General features: G+C 47.6%; 1 protein-coding gene across 1 annotated transcript in view; it reads left to right on the top strand.

The window, feature by feature from the left end:
• The window catches only part of CDH23 (cadherin related 23), an 832,275-nt gene that overhangs the window by 419,793 nt on the left and 396,493 nt on the right, over window positions 1-15,989 (top strand). The window contains exon 13 of the mRNA XM_075257430.1: window positions 12,990-13,148. Coding sequence (XP_075113531.1) covers window positions 12,990-13,148 — 159 coding nt within the window. The remainder of the gene's footprint in view (window positions 1-12,989; window positions 13,149-15,989) is intronic.

Here is a 15,989-nt window from a genome sequence, read left to right as displayed (position 1 = left end):
CAAAATCATGGAGGACAACCAGTACTGGATCTTTGCTATCCTTGACCCCCGGTATAAAAACAACATCTCGTCTTTTATTCCGGTAGAGGGGAGGGCCAATCGCATCAATGCTTGCCACAGGCAATTGGTGCAGAATATGATGGAGATGTTTCCAGCATGTGACGTTGGCGGCAGGGAGGGCAGTTCCTCCAGTAGGCAACCAAGTTCTCACCGGTCCACACAAACGAGGGCACACTGTCTAAGGTCTGGGACACCTTGATGGCACCCCCTCGCCAAAGTGCCGCCACGGAGGGTCCTAGTGTCACCAGGCGTGAGAAGTATAGGCGCATGTTGCGGGAATACCTTTCCGACCACAGCCCTGTCCTCTCTGATCCCTCTGCGCCCTACACGTATTGGGTGTCGAAGTTGGACCTGTGGCTTGAACTTGCCCTATATGCCTTGGAGGTGCTGTCCTGTCCTGCCGCCAGCGTCCTATCTGAGAGGGTGTTCAGTGCAGCCGGTGACATCATCACTGACAAGCGCACCCGTCTGTCAGCTGAGAGTGCCGACCGGCACTTTGATAAAAATGAACCACCACTGGATAGAGCCTTCATTTTTGTGCCCACCTGTGTACAGCACCCCAACATGAAACTCCATGTCTGTACTCAACCTCTCCAATTCCTCCGCATCCTCATACTCATCCACCATAAGCGTTGCACAATTCTGCTAATACTAGGCTCCCTCCACCCTGATTTCCCCCAACTCTGCTGGTTAGAGGCTCCCTCCACCCTGATTTCCCACAACTCTGCTGGTTAGAGGCTCCCTCCACCCTGCTTTCCCACAACTCTGCTGGTTAGAGGCTCCCTCCACCCTGCTTTCCCACAACTCTGCTGGTTAGAGGCTCCCTCCACCCTGCTTTCCCACAACTCTGCTGGTTAGAGGCTCCCTCCACCCTGATTTCCACCAACTCTGCTGGTTAGAGGCTCCCTCCACCCTGCTTTCCCACAACTCTGCTGGTTAGAGGCTCCCTCCACCCTGATTTCCACCAACTCTGCTGGTTAGAGGCTCCCTCCACCATGAATTGGTCCAAACTGGGCTGTTTAGAGGCTCCCTCCACCATGAATTGGTCCAAACTGGGGTTTTTAGAGGCTCCCTCCACCAGAAATTGGTCCAAACTGGGCTGTTTAGAGGCTCCCTCCACCATGAATTGGTCCAAACTGGGGTTTTTAGAGGCTCCCTCCACCATGAATTGGTCCAAACTGGGCTGGTTAGAGGCTCCCTCCACCATAAATTGGTCCAAACTGGGGTTTTTAGAGGCTCCCTCCACCATGAATTGGTCCAAACTGGGGTTTTTAGAGGCTCCCTCCACCATGAATTTGCCCAAACTGGGCTGTTTAGAGGCTCCCTCCACCATGAATTTGCCCAAACTGGGCTGTTTAGAGGCTCCCTCCACCATGAATTGGTCCAAACTGGGGTTTTTAGAGGCTCCCTCCACCATGAATTGGTCCAAACTGGGGTTTTTAGAGGCTCCCTCCACCATGAATTTGCCCAAACTGGGCTGTTTAGAGGCTCCCTCCATCATGAATTGGTCCAAACTGGGGTTTTTAGAGGCTCCCTCCACCATGAATTGGTCCAAACTGGGGTTTTTAGAGGCTCCCTCCACCATGAATTGGTCCAAACTGGGGTTTTTAAAGGCTCCCTCCACCATGAATTTGCCCAAACTCTGCTGGTTAGAGGCTCAATCCACCCTGATTTTCAAAACAAATGTTGGTGCCAACCTCAATTTACTACAAGGGCCAAATTCACTGCTGGTGACAAGCTCTCCTCACTGCAAGTGCCAAATACACATGTTTCAAGGTGTTTTCCTACTGTCAGAGAGGTGGTATTGAGTGTGTAAAGTGTGTAGTTGTTAGGCAGTGATGTTGGGGTAATAGAGGGACTTTGTTGTGTTAGATGCCCCCAGACATGCTTCCCCTGCTGTCCCAGTGTCATTCCAGAGGTGTTGGCATTAGAGATGAGCGAACACTAAAATGTTCGAGGTTCGAAATTCGATTCGAACAGCCGCTCAATGTTCGTGTGTTCGAACGGGTTTCGAACCCCATTATAGTCTATGGGGAACAGATACTCGTTAAGGGGGAAACCCAAATCCGTGTCTGGAGGGTCACCAAGTCCACTATGACACCCCAGGAAATGATGCCAACACCTCTGGAATGACACTGGGACAGCAGGGGAAGCATGTCTGGGGGCATCTAACACACCAAAGACCCTCTATTACCCCAACATCACAGCCTAACAACTACACACTTTACACACTCAATACCACCTCTCTGACAGTAGGAAAACACCTTGAAACATGTGTATTTGGCACTTGCAGTGAGGAGAGCTTGTCACCAGCAGTGAATTTGGCCCTTGTAGTAAGTTGAGGTTGGCACCAACATTTGTTTTGAAAATCAGGGTGGATTGAGCCTCTAACCAGCAGAGTTTGGGCAAATTCATGGTGGAGGGAGCCTCTAAACACCCCAGTTTGGGCAAATTCATGGTGGAGGGAGCCTCTAAAAACCCCAGTTTGGACCAATTCATGGTGGAGGGAGCCTCTAACCAGCCCAGTGTGGGCAAATTCATGGTGGAGGGAGCCTCTAAAAAACCCAGTTTGGACCAATTCATGGTGGAGGGAGCCTCTAACCAGCCCAGTTTGGGCAAATTCATGGTGAAGGGAGCCTCTAAAAAACCCAGTTTGGACCAATTCATGGTGGAGGGAGCCTCTAACCAGCCCAGTTTGGGCAAATTCATGGTGGAGGGAGCCTCTAAAAAACCCAGTTTGGACCAATTCATGGTGGAGGGAGCCTCTAACCAGCCCAGTTTGGGCAAATTCATGGTGGAGGGAGCCTCTAAAAAACCCAGTTTGGACCAATTCATGGTGGAGGGAGCCTCTAACCAGCCCAGTTTGGGCAAATTCATGGTGGAGGGAGCCTCTAAACAGCCCAGTTTGGGCAAATTCATGGTGGAGGGAGCCTCTAAACAGCCCAGTTTGGGCAAATTCATGGTGGAGGGAGCCTCTAACCAGCCCAGTTTGGACCAATTAATGGTGGAGGGAGCCTCTAACCAGCCCAGTTTGGGCAAATTCATGGTGGAGGGAGCCTCTAAACAGCCCAGTTTGGACCAATTCATGGTGGAGGGAGCCTCTAAAAAACCCAGTTTGGACCAATTCATGGTGGAGGGAGCCTCTAAACAGCCCAGTTTGGGCAAATTCATGGTGGAGGGAGCCTCTAACCAGCCCAGTTTGGACCAATTCATGGTGGAGGGAGCCTCTAACCAGCCCAGTTTGGGCAAATTCATGGTGGAGGGAGCCTCTAAACAGCCCAGTTTGGACCAATTCATGGTGGAGGGAGCCTCTAAAAAACCCAGTTTGGACCAATTCATGGTGGAGGGAGCCTCTAAACAGCCCAGTTTGGGCAAATTCATGGTGGAGGGAGCCTCTAACCAGCCCAGTTTGGACCAATTCATGGTGGAGGGAGCCTCTAACCAGCCCAGTTTGGGCAAATTCATGGTGGAGGGAGCCTCTAAACAGCCCAGTTTGGACCAATTCATGGTGGAGGGAGCCTCTAAAAAACCCAGTTTGGACCAATTCATGGTGGAGGGAGCCTCTAAACAGCCCAGTTTGGGCAAATTCATGGTGGAGGGAGCCGCTAAACAGCCCAGTTTGGACCAATTCATGGTGGAGGGAGCCTCTAAAAACCCCAGTTTGGACCAATTCATGGTGGAGGGAGCCTCTAAAAAACCCAGTTTGGACCGATTCATGGTGGAGGGAGCCTCTAACCAGCCCAGTTTGGACCAATTAATGGTGGAGGGAGCCTCTAAACAGCCAAGTTTGGACCAATTCATGGTGGAGGGAGCCTCTAAAAACCCCAGTTTGGACCAATTCATGGTGGAGGGAGCCTCTAACCAGCCCAGTTTGGGCAAATTCATGGTGGAGGGAGCCTCTAAACAGCCCAGTTTGGACCAATTCATGGTGGAGGGAGCCTCTAACCAGCCCAGTTTGGGCAAATTCATGGTGGAGGGAGCCTCTAAAAAACCCAGTTTGGACCAATTCATGGTGGAGGGAGCCTCTAACCAGCCCAGTTTGGGCAAATTCATGGTGGAGGGAGCCTCTAACCAGCCCAGTTTGGACCAATTAATGGTGGAGGGAGCCTCTAAACAGCCAAGTTTGGACCAATTCATGGTGGAGGGAGCCTCTAAAAACCCCAGTTTGGACCAATTCATGGTGGAGGGAGCCTCTAACCAGCCCAGTTTGGGCAAATTCATGGTGGAGGGAGCCTCTAAACAGCCCAGTTTGGGCACATTCATGGTGGAGGGAGCCTCTAACCAGCCCAGTTTGGACCAATTAATGGTGGAGGGAGCCGCTAAACAGCCCAGTTTGGGCAAATTCATGGTGGAGGGAGCCTCTAAACAGCCCAGTTTGGACCAATTCATGGTGGAGGGAGCCTCTAAAAAACCCAGTTTGGACCAATTCATGGTGGAGGGAGCCTCTAAACAGCCCAGTTTGGGCAAATTCATGGTGGAGGGAGCCTCTAACCAGCAGAGTTGTGGGAAAGCAGGGTGGAGGGAGCCTCTAACCAGCAGAGTTGGTGGAAATCAGGGTGGAGGGAGCCTCTAACCAGCAGAGTTGGGGGAAATCATGTTGGAGGGAGCCTAGTATTAGCAGAATTGTGCAACGCTTATGGTGGATGAGTATGAGGATGCGGAGGAATTGGAGAGGTTGAGTACAGACATGGAGTTTCATGTTGGGGTGCTTTACACAGGTGGGCACAAAAATGAAGGCTCTATCCAGTGGTGGTTCATTTTTATCAAAGTGACCCGGTCGGCACTCTCAGCTGACAGACGGGTGCGCTTGTCAGTGATGATGCCACCGGCTGCACTGAACACCCTCTCAGATAGGACGCTGGCGGCAGGACAGGACAGCACCTCCAAGGCATATAGGGCAAGTTCAAGCCACAGGTCCAACTTCGACACCCAATACGTGTAGGGCGCAGAGGGGTCGGAGAGGACGGCTGTGGTCGGAAAGGTATTCCCGCAACATGCGCCTATACTTCTCACGCCTGGTGACACTAGGACCCTCCGTGGCGGCACTTTGGCGAGGGGGTGCCATCAAGGTGTCCCAGACCTTAGACAGTGTGCCCCTCGTTTGTGTGGACCGGTGAGAACTTGGTTGCCTACTGGAGGAACTGCCCTCCCTGCCGCCAACGTCACATGCTGGAAACATCTCCATCATATTCTGCACCAATTGCCTGTGGCAAGCATTGATGCGATTGGCCCTCCCCTCTACCGGAATAAAAGACGAGATGTTGTTTTTATACCAGGGGTCAAGGATAGCAAAGATCCAGTACTGGTTGTCCTCCATGATTTTGACAATACGCTTGTCGGTTGTAAAGCACCCCAACATGAACTCAGCCATGTCTGCCACAGTGTTAGTTGGCATGACTCCTCTGGCCCCACCGGAAAGTTCAATCTCCATTTCCTCCTCATCCTCCATGTCTACCCATCCGCGCTGCAACAATGGGACGATTCGAAGTTGCCCGGAAGCCTCCTGTATCACCATCACATCATCGGACAACTCTTCTTCCTCCTCCTCCTCCTCCTCCATTAAACGCAGTGAAGCGGACAGATGTGTGGACCTACTCTCCAGCTGTGACGGATCGGATGCTATCCCTAACTCCTCTGTGTGATCTGAGTTATCCCTGATGTCAATCAGGGATTCTCTCAGAACACACAAGAGCGGGATTGTAAGGCTCACCATCGCATCCTCAGAGCTCACCCTCCTTGTGGACTCCTCAAAGACCCGTAGGATGTCACAAAGGTCTCTCATCCATGGCCACTCATGGATGTGAAACTGAGGCAGCTGACTTTGTGGCACCCTAGGGTTTTGTAGCTGGTATTCCATCAAAGGTCTCTGCTGCTCAACCACTCTATTCAACATCTGAAACGTTGAGTTCCAGCGTGTGGGGACGTCGCACAAAAGCCGGTGTTGTGGCACATGCAGGCGTTGCTGGAGAGATTTTAAGCTAGCAGCGGCTACTGTCGACTTGCGAAAGTGGGCGCACATGCGCCGCACTTTCACCAGTAGCTCTGGAACATTGGGGTAGCTCTTTAGGAAACGTTGCACCACTAGGTTGAAGACGTGGGCCAGGCATGGAACATGTTGGAGTCCGGCAAGCTCCAGAGCTGCTACCAGGTTCCGGCCGTTATCACAAACGACCATGCCTGGGCCCAGGTGCAGCGGCTCAAACCATATTGCCGTCTCATCGAGGAGGGCATCCCTCACCTCGGAGGCAGTGTGCTGTCTGTCCCCCAAGCTGATCAGCTTCAGCACAGCCTGCTGACGTCTACCAACGCCAGTGCTGCAACGTTTCCAACTCGTAGCTGGGGTCAATCTAACAGCGGAGGAGGAGGCGGTGGCGGAGGAGGAGGCGGTGGCGGAGGAGGAGGCGGTAGAGGAGGAGGAGGAGGGGGGTGTTCTTCTCGTGTCCCTGCCAGGAATGTTAGGCGGGGAGACGAGGTACACCGGGCCAGTTTGGGAAGCAGTCCCAGCCTCAACTACATTCACCCAGTGTGCCGTCAGTGAAATGTAGCGTCCCTGTCCGCATGCACTTGTCCACGCGTCGGTGGTCAAGTGGACCTTTGTGCAAAGCGCGGAACTAAGGGCCCGCCTGATGTTGAGTGACACGTGCTGGTGCAAGGCGGGGACGGCACACCGGGAGAAGTAGTGACGGCTAGGGACGGCATAGCGAGGTGCCGCAGTTGCCATCAGGTCCAGGAAGGCGGGAGTTTCAACAAGCCGGAACGCCAACATCTCCTGGGCCAGCAGTTTAGCGATGTTGGCGTTCAAGGCATGCGCGTGTGGGTGGTTAGCAGTGTATTTCTGCCGCCGCTCCAATGTCTGAGAGATGGTGGGTTGTTGTAAAGAAACGCCTGATGGTGCCTTTGATGGTGCAGGAGAAGGAGATAAGACAGGACCAGGGGAGGATGAGGTAGAAGTCAACAAAGTGGCGGAGGCAGATGAAGTGGTGTCCTGGCTCGTCCTCTGGAGTGCATCGACAGCACAGTCAGCAGTGGCAGTGGCAGAGGCAGAGGCAGTGGCAGAGGCAGTGGCAGTGGCGTGAACGGCAGGCGGCCTTTGTCCTGCCGTTGCTGCCTGCCACTGATTCCAGTGCTTGGATTCCAAATGACGGCGCATTGAAGTGGTGGACAGGTTGCTCTTCTCAGAGCCCCTAATCAATTTCGAGAGGCAAATTGTGCAGACAACACTATATCTGTCCTCGACGCATTCCTTGAAAAAACTCCACACCTTCGAGAAACGTGCCCTCGAGGTGGGAGTTTTTCGGGGCTGGGTACGAACTGGAACATCTTGGGAGATTCCGGGTGTGGCCTGGCTTCGCCTAAGCTGCTGACCTCTGCCTCTGCCTCTAGCTACCCTTTTTGGTGCTGCACCTGCCTCAACATCCACACTACTTTCCCCGCTTGACATCCCCCCTGTCCAGGTCGGGTCAGTGTCCTCATCATCCACCACTTCCTCTTCCAACTCCTGTCTCATCTCCTCCTCCCGCACAATGCGCCGGTCAACTGGATGCCCTGACGGCAACTGCGTCACATCATCGTCGATGAGGGTGGGTTGCTGGTCATCCACCACCAAATCGAACGGAGATGGAGGAGACTCTAGTGTTTGAGCATCTGGACACAGATGCTCCTCTGTTAGGTTCGTGGAATCGTGACGTGGAGAGGCAGGTTGAGGGACAATGAAAGGAGCGGAGAACAGCTCTGGGGAGCAGGGACAGTTTGGGTTATTGTTCTGTAAAGCTTCGGAATTTTGGGAGGAAGGAAGACAAGACTGTTGGGTAATAGGAGGAGAGGAGGCAGAGTCTGACTGGCTGCTGGACAATGTGCTGTAAGCGTTCTCTGACAGCCATTGCAAGACCTGTTCCTGGTTCTCGGGCCTACTAAGGTTTGTACCCTGCAGTTTAGTTAATGTGGCAAGCAACCCTGGCACTGTGGAGTGGCGCAATGCTTGCTGCCCCACAGGAGTAGGCACGGGACGCCCTGTGGCTTCACTGCTACCTTGCTCCCCAGAACCATTCCCCCGACCTCGCCCACGGCCTCGTCCACGTCCCTTTCCGGGAGCCTTGCGCATTTTGAATTCCTAGTTAGAAATTGGCACTGTATACCAGTAGTAAAAATTGTGGGTGCACGTAACCCCAATATATTCTTTGAATTACCAGTCAGACACTGGCACTATATGGCAGTAGCAAGAAATGAGGGTATTTGTATTCCCAATATATTCTTTGAATTCCCAGTCAGACAATGGCACTGTATACCAGTAGTAAAAATTGTGGGTGCACGTAACCCCAATATATTCTTTGAATTACCAGTCAGACACTGGCACTATATGGCAGTAGCAAGAAATGAGGGTATTTGTATTCCCAATATATTCTTTGAATTCCCAGTCAGACAATGGCACTGTATACCAGTAGTAAAAATTGTGGGTGCACGTAACCCCAATATATTCTTTGAATTACCAGTCAGACACTGGCACTATATGGCAGTAGCAAGAAATGAGGGTATTTGTATTCCCAATATATTCTTTGAATTCCCAGTCAGACAATGGCACTGTATACCAGTAGTAAAAATTGTGGGTGCACGTAACCCCAATATATTCTTTGAATTCCCAGTCAGACACTGGCACTATATGGCAGTAGCAAGAAATGAGGGTATTTGTATTCCCAATATATTCTTTGAATTCCCAGTCAGACAATGGCACTGTATACCAGTAGTAAAAATTGTGGGTGCACGTAACCCCAATATATTCTTTGAATTACCAGTCAGACACTGGCACTATATGGCAGTAGCAAGAAATGAGGGTATTTGTATTCCCAATATATTCTTTGAATTCCCAGTCTGACAATGGCACTGTATACCAGTAGTAAAAATTGTGGGTGCACGTAACCCCAATATATTCTTTGAATTACCAGTCAGACACTGGCACTATATGGCAGTAGCAAGAAATGAGGGTATTTGTATTCCCAATATATTCTTTGAATTCCCAGTCAGACAATGGCACTGTATACCAGTAGTAAAAATTGTGAGTGCACGTAACCCCAATATATTCTTTGAATTACCAGTCAGAAACTGGCACTATATGGCAGTAGCAAGAAATGAGGGTATTTGTATTCCCAATATATTCTTTGAATTCCCAGTCAGACAATGGCACTGTATACCAGTAGTAAAAATTGTGGGTGCACGTAACCCCAATATATTCTTTGAATTACCAGTCAGAAACTGGCACTATATGGCAGTAGCAAGAAATGAGGGTATTTATAACCCCAATATATTCTTTGAATTCCCAGTCAGACAATGGCACTGTATACCAGTAGTAAAAATTGTGGGTGCACGTAACCACAATATATTCTTTGAATTACCAGTCAGAAACTGGCACTATATGGCAGTAGCAAGAAATGAGGGTATTTATAACCCCAATATATTCTTTGAATTCCCAGTCAGACAATGGCACTGTATACCAGTAGTAAAAATTGTGGGTGCACGTAACCCCAATATATTCTTTGAATTACCAGTCAGAAACTGGCACTATATGGCAGTAGCAAGAAATGAGGGTATTTGTATTCCCAATATATTCTTTGAATTCCCAGTCAGACACTGGCACTATATGGCAGTAGCAAGAAATGAGGGTATTTGTATTCCCAATATATTCTTTGAATTCCCAGTCAGACAATGGCACTGTATACCAGTAGTAAAAATTGTGGGTGCACGTAACCCCAATATATTCTTTGAATTACCAGTCAGAAACTGGCACTATATGGCAGTAGCAAGAAATGAGGGTATTTATAACCCCAATATATTCTTTGAATTCCCAGTCAGACAATGGCACTGTATACCAGTAGTAAAAATTGTGGGTGCACGTAACCCCAATATATTCTTTGAATTCCCAGTCAGACACTGGCACTATATGGCAGTAGCAAGAAATGAGGGTATTTGTATTCCCAATATATTCTTTGAATTCCCAGTCAGACAATGGCACTGTATACCAGTAGTAAAAATTGTGGGTGCACGTAACCCCAATATATTCTTTGAATTACCAGTCAGACACTGGCACTATATGGCAGTAGCAAGAAATGAGGGTATTTGTATTCCCAATATATTCTTTGAATTCCCAGTCAGACAATGGCACTGTATACCAGTAGTAAAAATTGTGGGTGCACGTAACCCCAATATATTCTTTGAATTCCCAGTCAGACACTGGCACTATATGGCAGTAGCAAGAAATGAGGGTATTTGTATTCCCAATATATTCTTTGAATTCCCAGTCAGACAATGGCACTGTATACCAGTAGTAAAAATTGTAGGTTCACGTAACCCCAATATATTCTTTGAATTCCCAGTCAGACACTGGCACTATATGGCAGTAGCAAGAAATGAGGGTATTTGTATTCCCAATATATTCTTTGAATTCCCAGTCAGACAATGGCACTGTATACCAGTAGTAAAAATTGTGGGTGCACGTAACCCCAATATATTCTTTGAATTCCCAGTCAGACACTGGCACTATATGGCAGTAGCAAGAAATGAGGGTATTTGTATTCCCAATATATTCTTTGAATTCCCAGTCAGACAATGGCACTGTATACCAGTAGTAAAAATTGTGGGTGCACGTAACCCCAATATATTCTTTGAATTACCAGTCAGACACTGGCACTATATGGCAGTAGCAAGAAATGAGGGTATTTGTATTCCCAATATATTCTTTGAATTCCCAGTCAGACAATGGCACTGTATACCAGTAGTAAAAATTGTGGGTGTATATAGCCCCAATTCTATTGCTAGGGGACTTGCAGGGTATTTCTGGGGTGAAGGTGGGGGGGCACACCGTTGGAACGGGTATCGGGGTATATATCGGGTATACGGGAATACACTGACAGTGTATTCCATTCAGGATCCTGGGAAAGCTGGGTTGCGGCGATTGAGCCCGTCAGTGCCACGTTACACTGACAAGCTTCTCCCTGGAATTTAGCTCTTACAAGAGCTGTTGGTTGTCTTCTCCTTCCTATCCTAGCCTGTCCCTGCCTACCCAGAATCTAAGCCCTAGCTAACTGGACGGAAACCTCCGTCCTCGGTGAATTGCAAGCTCAGAATGACGCGAACCTGGGCGGCGCTGTTCTTTTAAATTAGAGGTCACATGTTTTCGGCAGCCAATGGGTTTTGCCTACTTTTCTCAACGTCACCGGTGTCGTAGTTCCTGTCCCACCTACCCTGCGCTGTTATTGGAGCAAAAAAGGCGCCAGGGAAGGTGGGAGGGGAATCGAGTAATGGCGCACTTTACCACGCGGTGTTCGATTCGAACATGCCGAACAGCCTAATATCCGATCGAACATGAGTTCGATAGAACACTGTTCGCTCATCTCTAGTTGGCATCATTTCCTGGGGTGTCATAGTGGACTTGGTGACCCTCCAGACACGGATTTGCGTTTCCCCCTTAACGAGTATCTGTTCCCCATAGACTATAATGGGGTTCGAAACCCGTTCGAACACACGAACATTGAGCGGCTGTTCGAATCAAATTTCGAACCTCGAACATTTTAGTGTTCGCTCATCTCTAGCTATTAACCTTTCACAAGTATAAAGCACATATTAATGATCACAGGTCCTTGCCCCATCAAGTAATGATAGTGATGTTAATAGCAACTCTACAAAAAAAAAAGGTTCCTATGCTTAACTGCTCCTATGTGTTAGTGCTTCAAACCAGTATAGTATTGCTGGGGTCTGCGCTGCAAAAAAGGACATGTTTGCTATCTGACAGAGAGGGCTGTAAAAGTTTTATAGAGCATAAATGCTCCTCTCGACCAACATCGCCATTACCTGCCGTCTGCTTGGGTTGTATTTTTTATAGCATCTTGCATTTCCCAGTCATAAATCCGCAGTGTTAGAATAAGTTTGTAGCAATTCCAGCAATTCCTTTTTGCTACTAAGGATAAAAGATCTGTTTTAAAACACCAACGAGAGGAATCTGAAAGAGAACTACAAGCTGTCACTAGTTCAGGGCACATAGATAGATAGATAGATATTTTTTATTTATTATCTATCTATCTATCTATCATCTATCTATCTAGTGAAATATGTCCAAAAAACCACTAATTTGAGACTACGCCCCACTTTTCCAGACCAAATATCCTGTTGCTGCTGTCATTGGTTGGTTTAGATCATGTGTAGTGATGAGCGAACCAAACTTCAGCTGATCCCTAAAGCCCACAGACATCACAGACATGTCCAGTATGGTCAGGTGTGATTGACCAGGCGGGACATAAAGGTAATCCTTTAATAGTCCCATGTGGCCCCCTCTATATAAGAGGCAGGGTCACCATTCCAGCTTAGTTAGATTAGTTAAGGGGAGGCTGCAGTTGGAGATAGGGACTGTCAGGGTCTTGCCTAAATGTAATAATTGTCCTTTTCAGGGCCTTGCAGCTAGATACAGAGACGAGCCTGATACTGTGTGGGACAGTTACCCTAGAGATAGAAAAAAACCTAATATCTTAGCAATGGAGGCACTTTCATCTGAATGATACTTAGCTGTTGCATGACCATATGACCAATGGGCGTGATGTCGTGGTCTGATAAGACGAACTGGAATTGTTTCTTAAAGAAAACAGCCACGTTTTCGATTCCTGGATAATGCTTTAAAATTTTGGTTCCGGAGCTAATACGCTTTGGAATAGCATGGCTTGGTCAGGCTCCATAAAGTGTGTGTATTGAATTTTATGTTTGCAGGAGATCGGTGGCTATGAACAAACCATGTCCTTCTCTATAACATTGTCACACTGTAATGATATTGTGTCCTCTCTGAAGGGTTAATTATAAGGGAGTCAGGAAATTCATCATATTTAATAGAGTTTCATTCGTTGTGATTATTTTTTTTATCCCTAGAAGAGTGTAACATTGTTTCTGTTTTGCAGCTGTTTGCAAATGAAAGCGTCTTGGATCATGTGGGATTCTCCCAAGTGAAAATTAATCTGATCAATGAAAATGATAACCGTCCTATCTTCAGCCAGGCGCTCTACAACATCACTTTGTATGAGAATGTTACTGTGGGAACCACGATCCTTCGAGTTTCTGTGAGTGACATTTTATACATTACTGTCCAGGTTATTGTGTTACCGTTCACTTGGTTTCAGTTCTCACGTGAATTCTGCGTGTGAGGTTAGAATACCTAAGCACATTTTATTGGCAGCAGGAATTGGAAGCACGAGATGTTTGGTTTTTGTAATGTATGTAAAATGTTTGGTTTTTGGACTTCAAAGTTCCAACATTGGATCATCAAGTTGGAGCTTACAATATTTGCTTATTTTTTAATTATTATTATGTATTTATTTTACCAATTAATTAGAATATGAGCTTATATAATATAATAACATAATAATATATATGTATATACAGTGTGTGTATGTGTATATATATATATATATATATATATATATATATATATACGCTAGCATCTGCCTGCGACTTCGTCTGCGGGTTGGTGTTGGTGCTGAGCAACGTGTAGGTGGCCTGCGCCATCCCCGTTTGCGCCCCCAACCCTCTTTTCGCCCCGCTGGCCCCCGCGGTCCCCCTACGTACCGCTCGCCCCCGCCTCCCCTCTTCTCCCCCTCTCCCCGTGCCCCAGGACCCCCTCGCCCATGTCCTCTCCCCTACCTGAGCCCCCTGCCCATCGGGTGCAGTATATTGAGGTGTATGTACATCTGTGCATCTGTATATGGGGGTCAATTGGCAACCCCCCCGTCCCTGTCCCTTGGCCAAAGCAGAGGTTGAACAGCAGGTTTACCCACCATACTCACAGAAAGCGCAAAGCCGATACCCAGCGCATCTCCACACACATGCTGCCTGTTCGGTCTGGGCCCGACTGTCTATTCCTGTCCATGTGCTGCAGCTGCGTGCAGGCGCGCAGGTTGAGTCCGCCGCTACCCTACGCGTCTCCACAGACACTCGGCCTGTTCAGTCCGGCCTCGATGTCCTATTCCAGTTCATGCACCGCCGCTTCCTCCAGCCACAGAGGAGGAGAAGGCTGACGCCATATTCAGCAGCTTGTTGAGTGTCCGGTTGCAGCCGATATAGCTCCGCCCACATAATCGCACGCTCCAATCTGATAACGTTCAAGGGCCTCAGATGACGTCATCTTGGGTCCTTTAGCCTACCCTGCACATAATTCCGTTGTTTGCGATCGTGAAGTCGGGCCAGTTGCCGGACTTCTAAGTAGCCTATGTTTCATTCCAGCTCCCAATGTATGTCTGTGCGAAATGTGAGGCAAATCCGTTTAGCCGTTTTTGCGTGATTGAGGAACAAACATCCAAACACACAAACATCCAAACTTTATTTATAATATTAGTAGGATATATAGATATACAGTCCTATGAAAAAGTTTGGGCACCCCTATTAATCTTAATCATTTTTAGTTCTAAATATTTTGGTGTTTGCAACAGCCATTTCAGTTTGATATATCTAATAACTGATGGACACAGTAATATTTCAGGATTGAAATGAGGTTTATTGTACTAACAGAAAATGCGCAATATGCATTAAACCAAAATTTGACCGGTGCAAAAATATGGGCACCTCAACAGAAAAGTGACATTAATATTTAGTACATCCTCCTTTTGCAAAGATAACAGCCTCTAGTCGCTTCCTGTAGCTTTTAATCAGTTCCTGGATCCTGGATGAAGGTATTTTGGACCATTTCTTTCTACAAAACAATTCAAGTTCAGTTAAGTTTGATGGTCGCCGAACATGGACAGCCCGCTCTCAAATGATCTGAAAACAAAGATTGTTCAACATAGTTGTTCAGGTGAAGGATACAAAACGTTGTCTCAGAGATTTAACCTGTCAGTTTCCACTGTGAGGAACATAGTAAGGAAATGGAAGACCACAGGGACAGTTCTTGTTAAGCCCAGAAGTGGCAGGCCAAGAAAAATATCAGAAAGGCAGAGAAGAAGAATGGTGAGAACAGTCAAGGACAATCCACAGACCACCTCCAAAGAGCTGCAGCATCATCTTGCTGCAGATGGTGTCACTGTGCATCGGTCAACTATACAGCGCACTTTGCACAAATAGAAGCTGTATGGGAGAGTGATGAGAAAGAAGCCGTTTCTGCACGTACGCCACAAATAGAGTTGCCTGAGGTATGAAAAAGCACATTTGGACAAGGCAGCTTCATTTTGGAAACAAAAATTGAGTTGTTTGGTTATAAAACAAGGCGTTATGCATGGCGTTCAAAAAGAAACAACATTCCAAGAAAAACACATGCTACCCACTGTAAAATTTGGTGGAGGTTCCATCATGCTTTGGGGCTGTGTGGCCAATGCCGGCATCGGGAATCTTGTTAAAGTTGAGAGTCGCATGGATTCCACTTAGTATCAGCAGATTCTTGAGAATAATGTTCAAGAATCAGTGACGAAGTTGAAGTTACGCCGGGGATGGATATTTCAGCAAGACAATGATCCAAAACACCGCTCCAAATCAACTCAGGCATTCATGCAGAGGAACAATTACAATGTTCTGGAATGGCCATCCCAGTCCCCAGACCTGAATATCATTGAACATCTGTGGGATGATTTGAAGCGGGCTGTCCATGCTCGGCGACCATCTAACTTAACTGAACTTGAATTGTTTGTCCAAAATACCTTTATCCAGGATCCAGGAACTGATTAAAAGCTACAGGAAGCGACTAGAGGCTGTTATCTTTGCAAAAGGAGGATCTACTAAATATTAATGTCACTTTTCTGTTGAGGTGCCCATACTTTTGCACCAGTCAAATTTTGGTTTAATGCATATTGCACATTTTCTGTTAGTACAATAAACCTCATTTCAATCCTGAAATATTACTGTGTCCATCAGTTATTAGATATATCAAACTGAAATGGCTGTTGCAAATACCAAAATATTTAGAACTAAAAATGATT

This window comes from Leptodactylus fuscus, chromosome 10 (assembly GCF_031893055.1).
Source record: "Leptodactylus fuscus isolate aLepFus1 chromosome 10, aLepFus1.hap2, whole genome shotgun sequence".
Classification (NCBI taxonomy): Eukaryota; Metazoa; Chordata; class Amphibia; order Anura; family Leptodactylidae; genus Leptodactylus; species Leptodactylus fuscus.
This window is presented reverse-complemented; position numbering and strand designations above follow the sequence as displayed.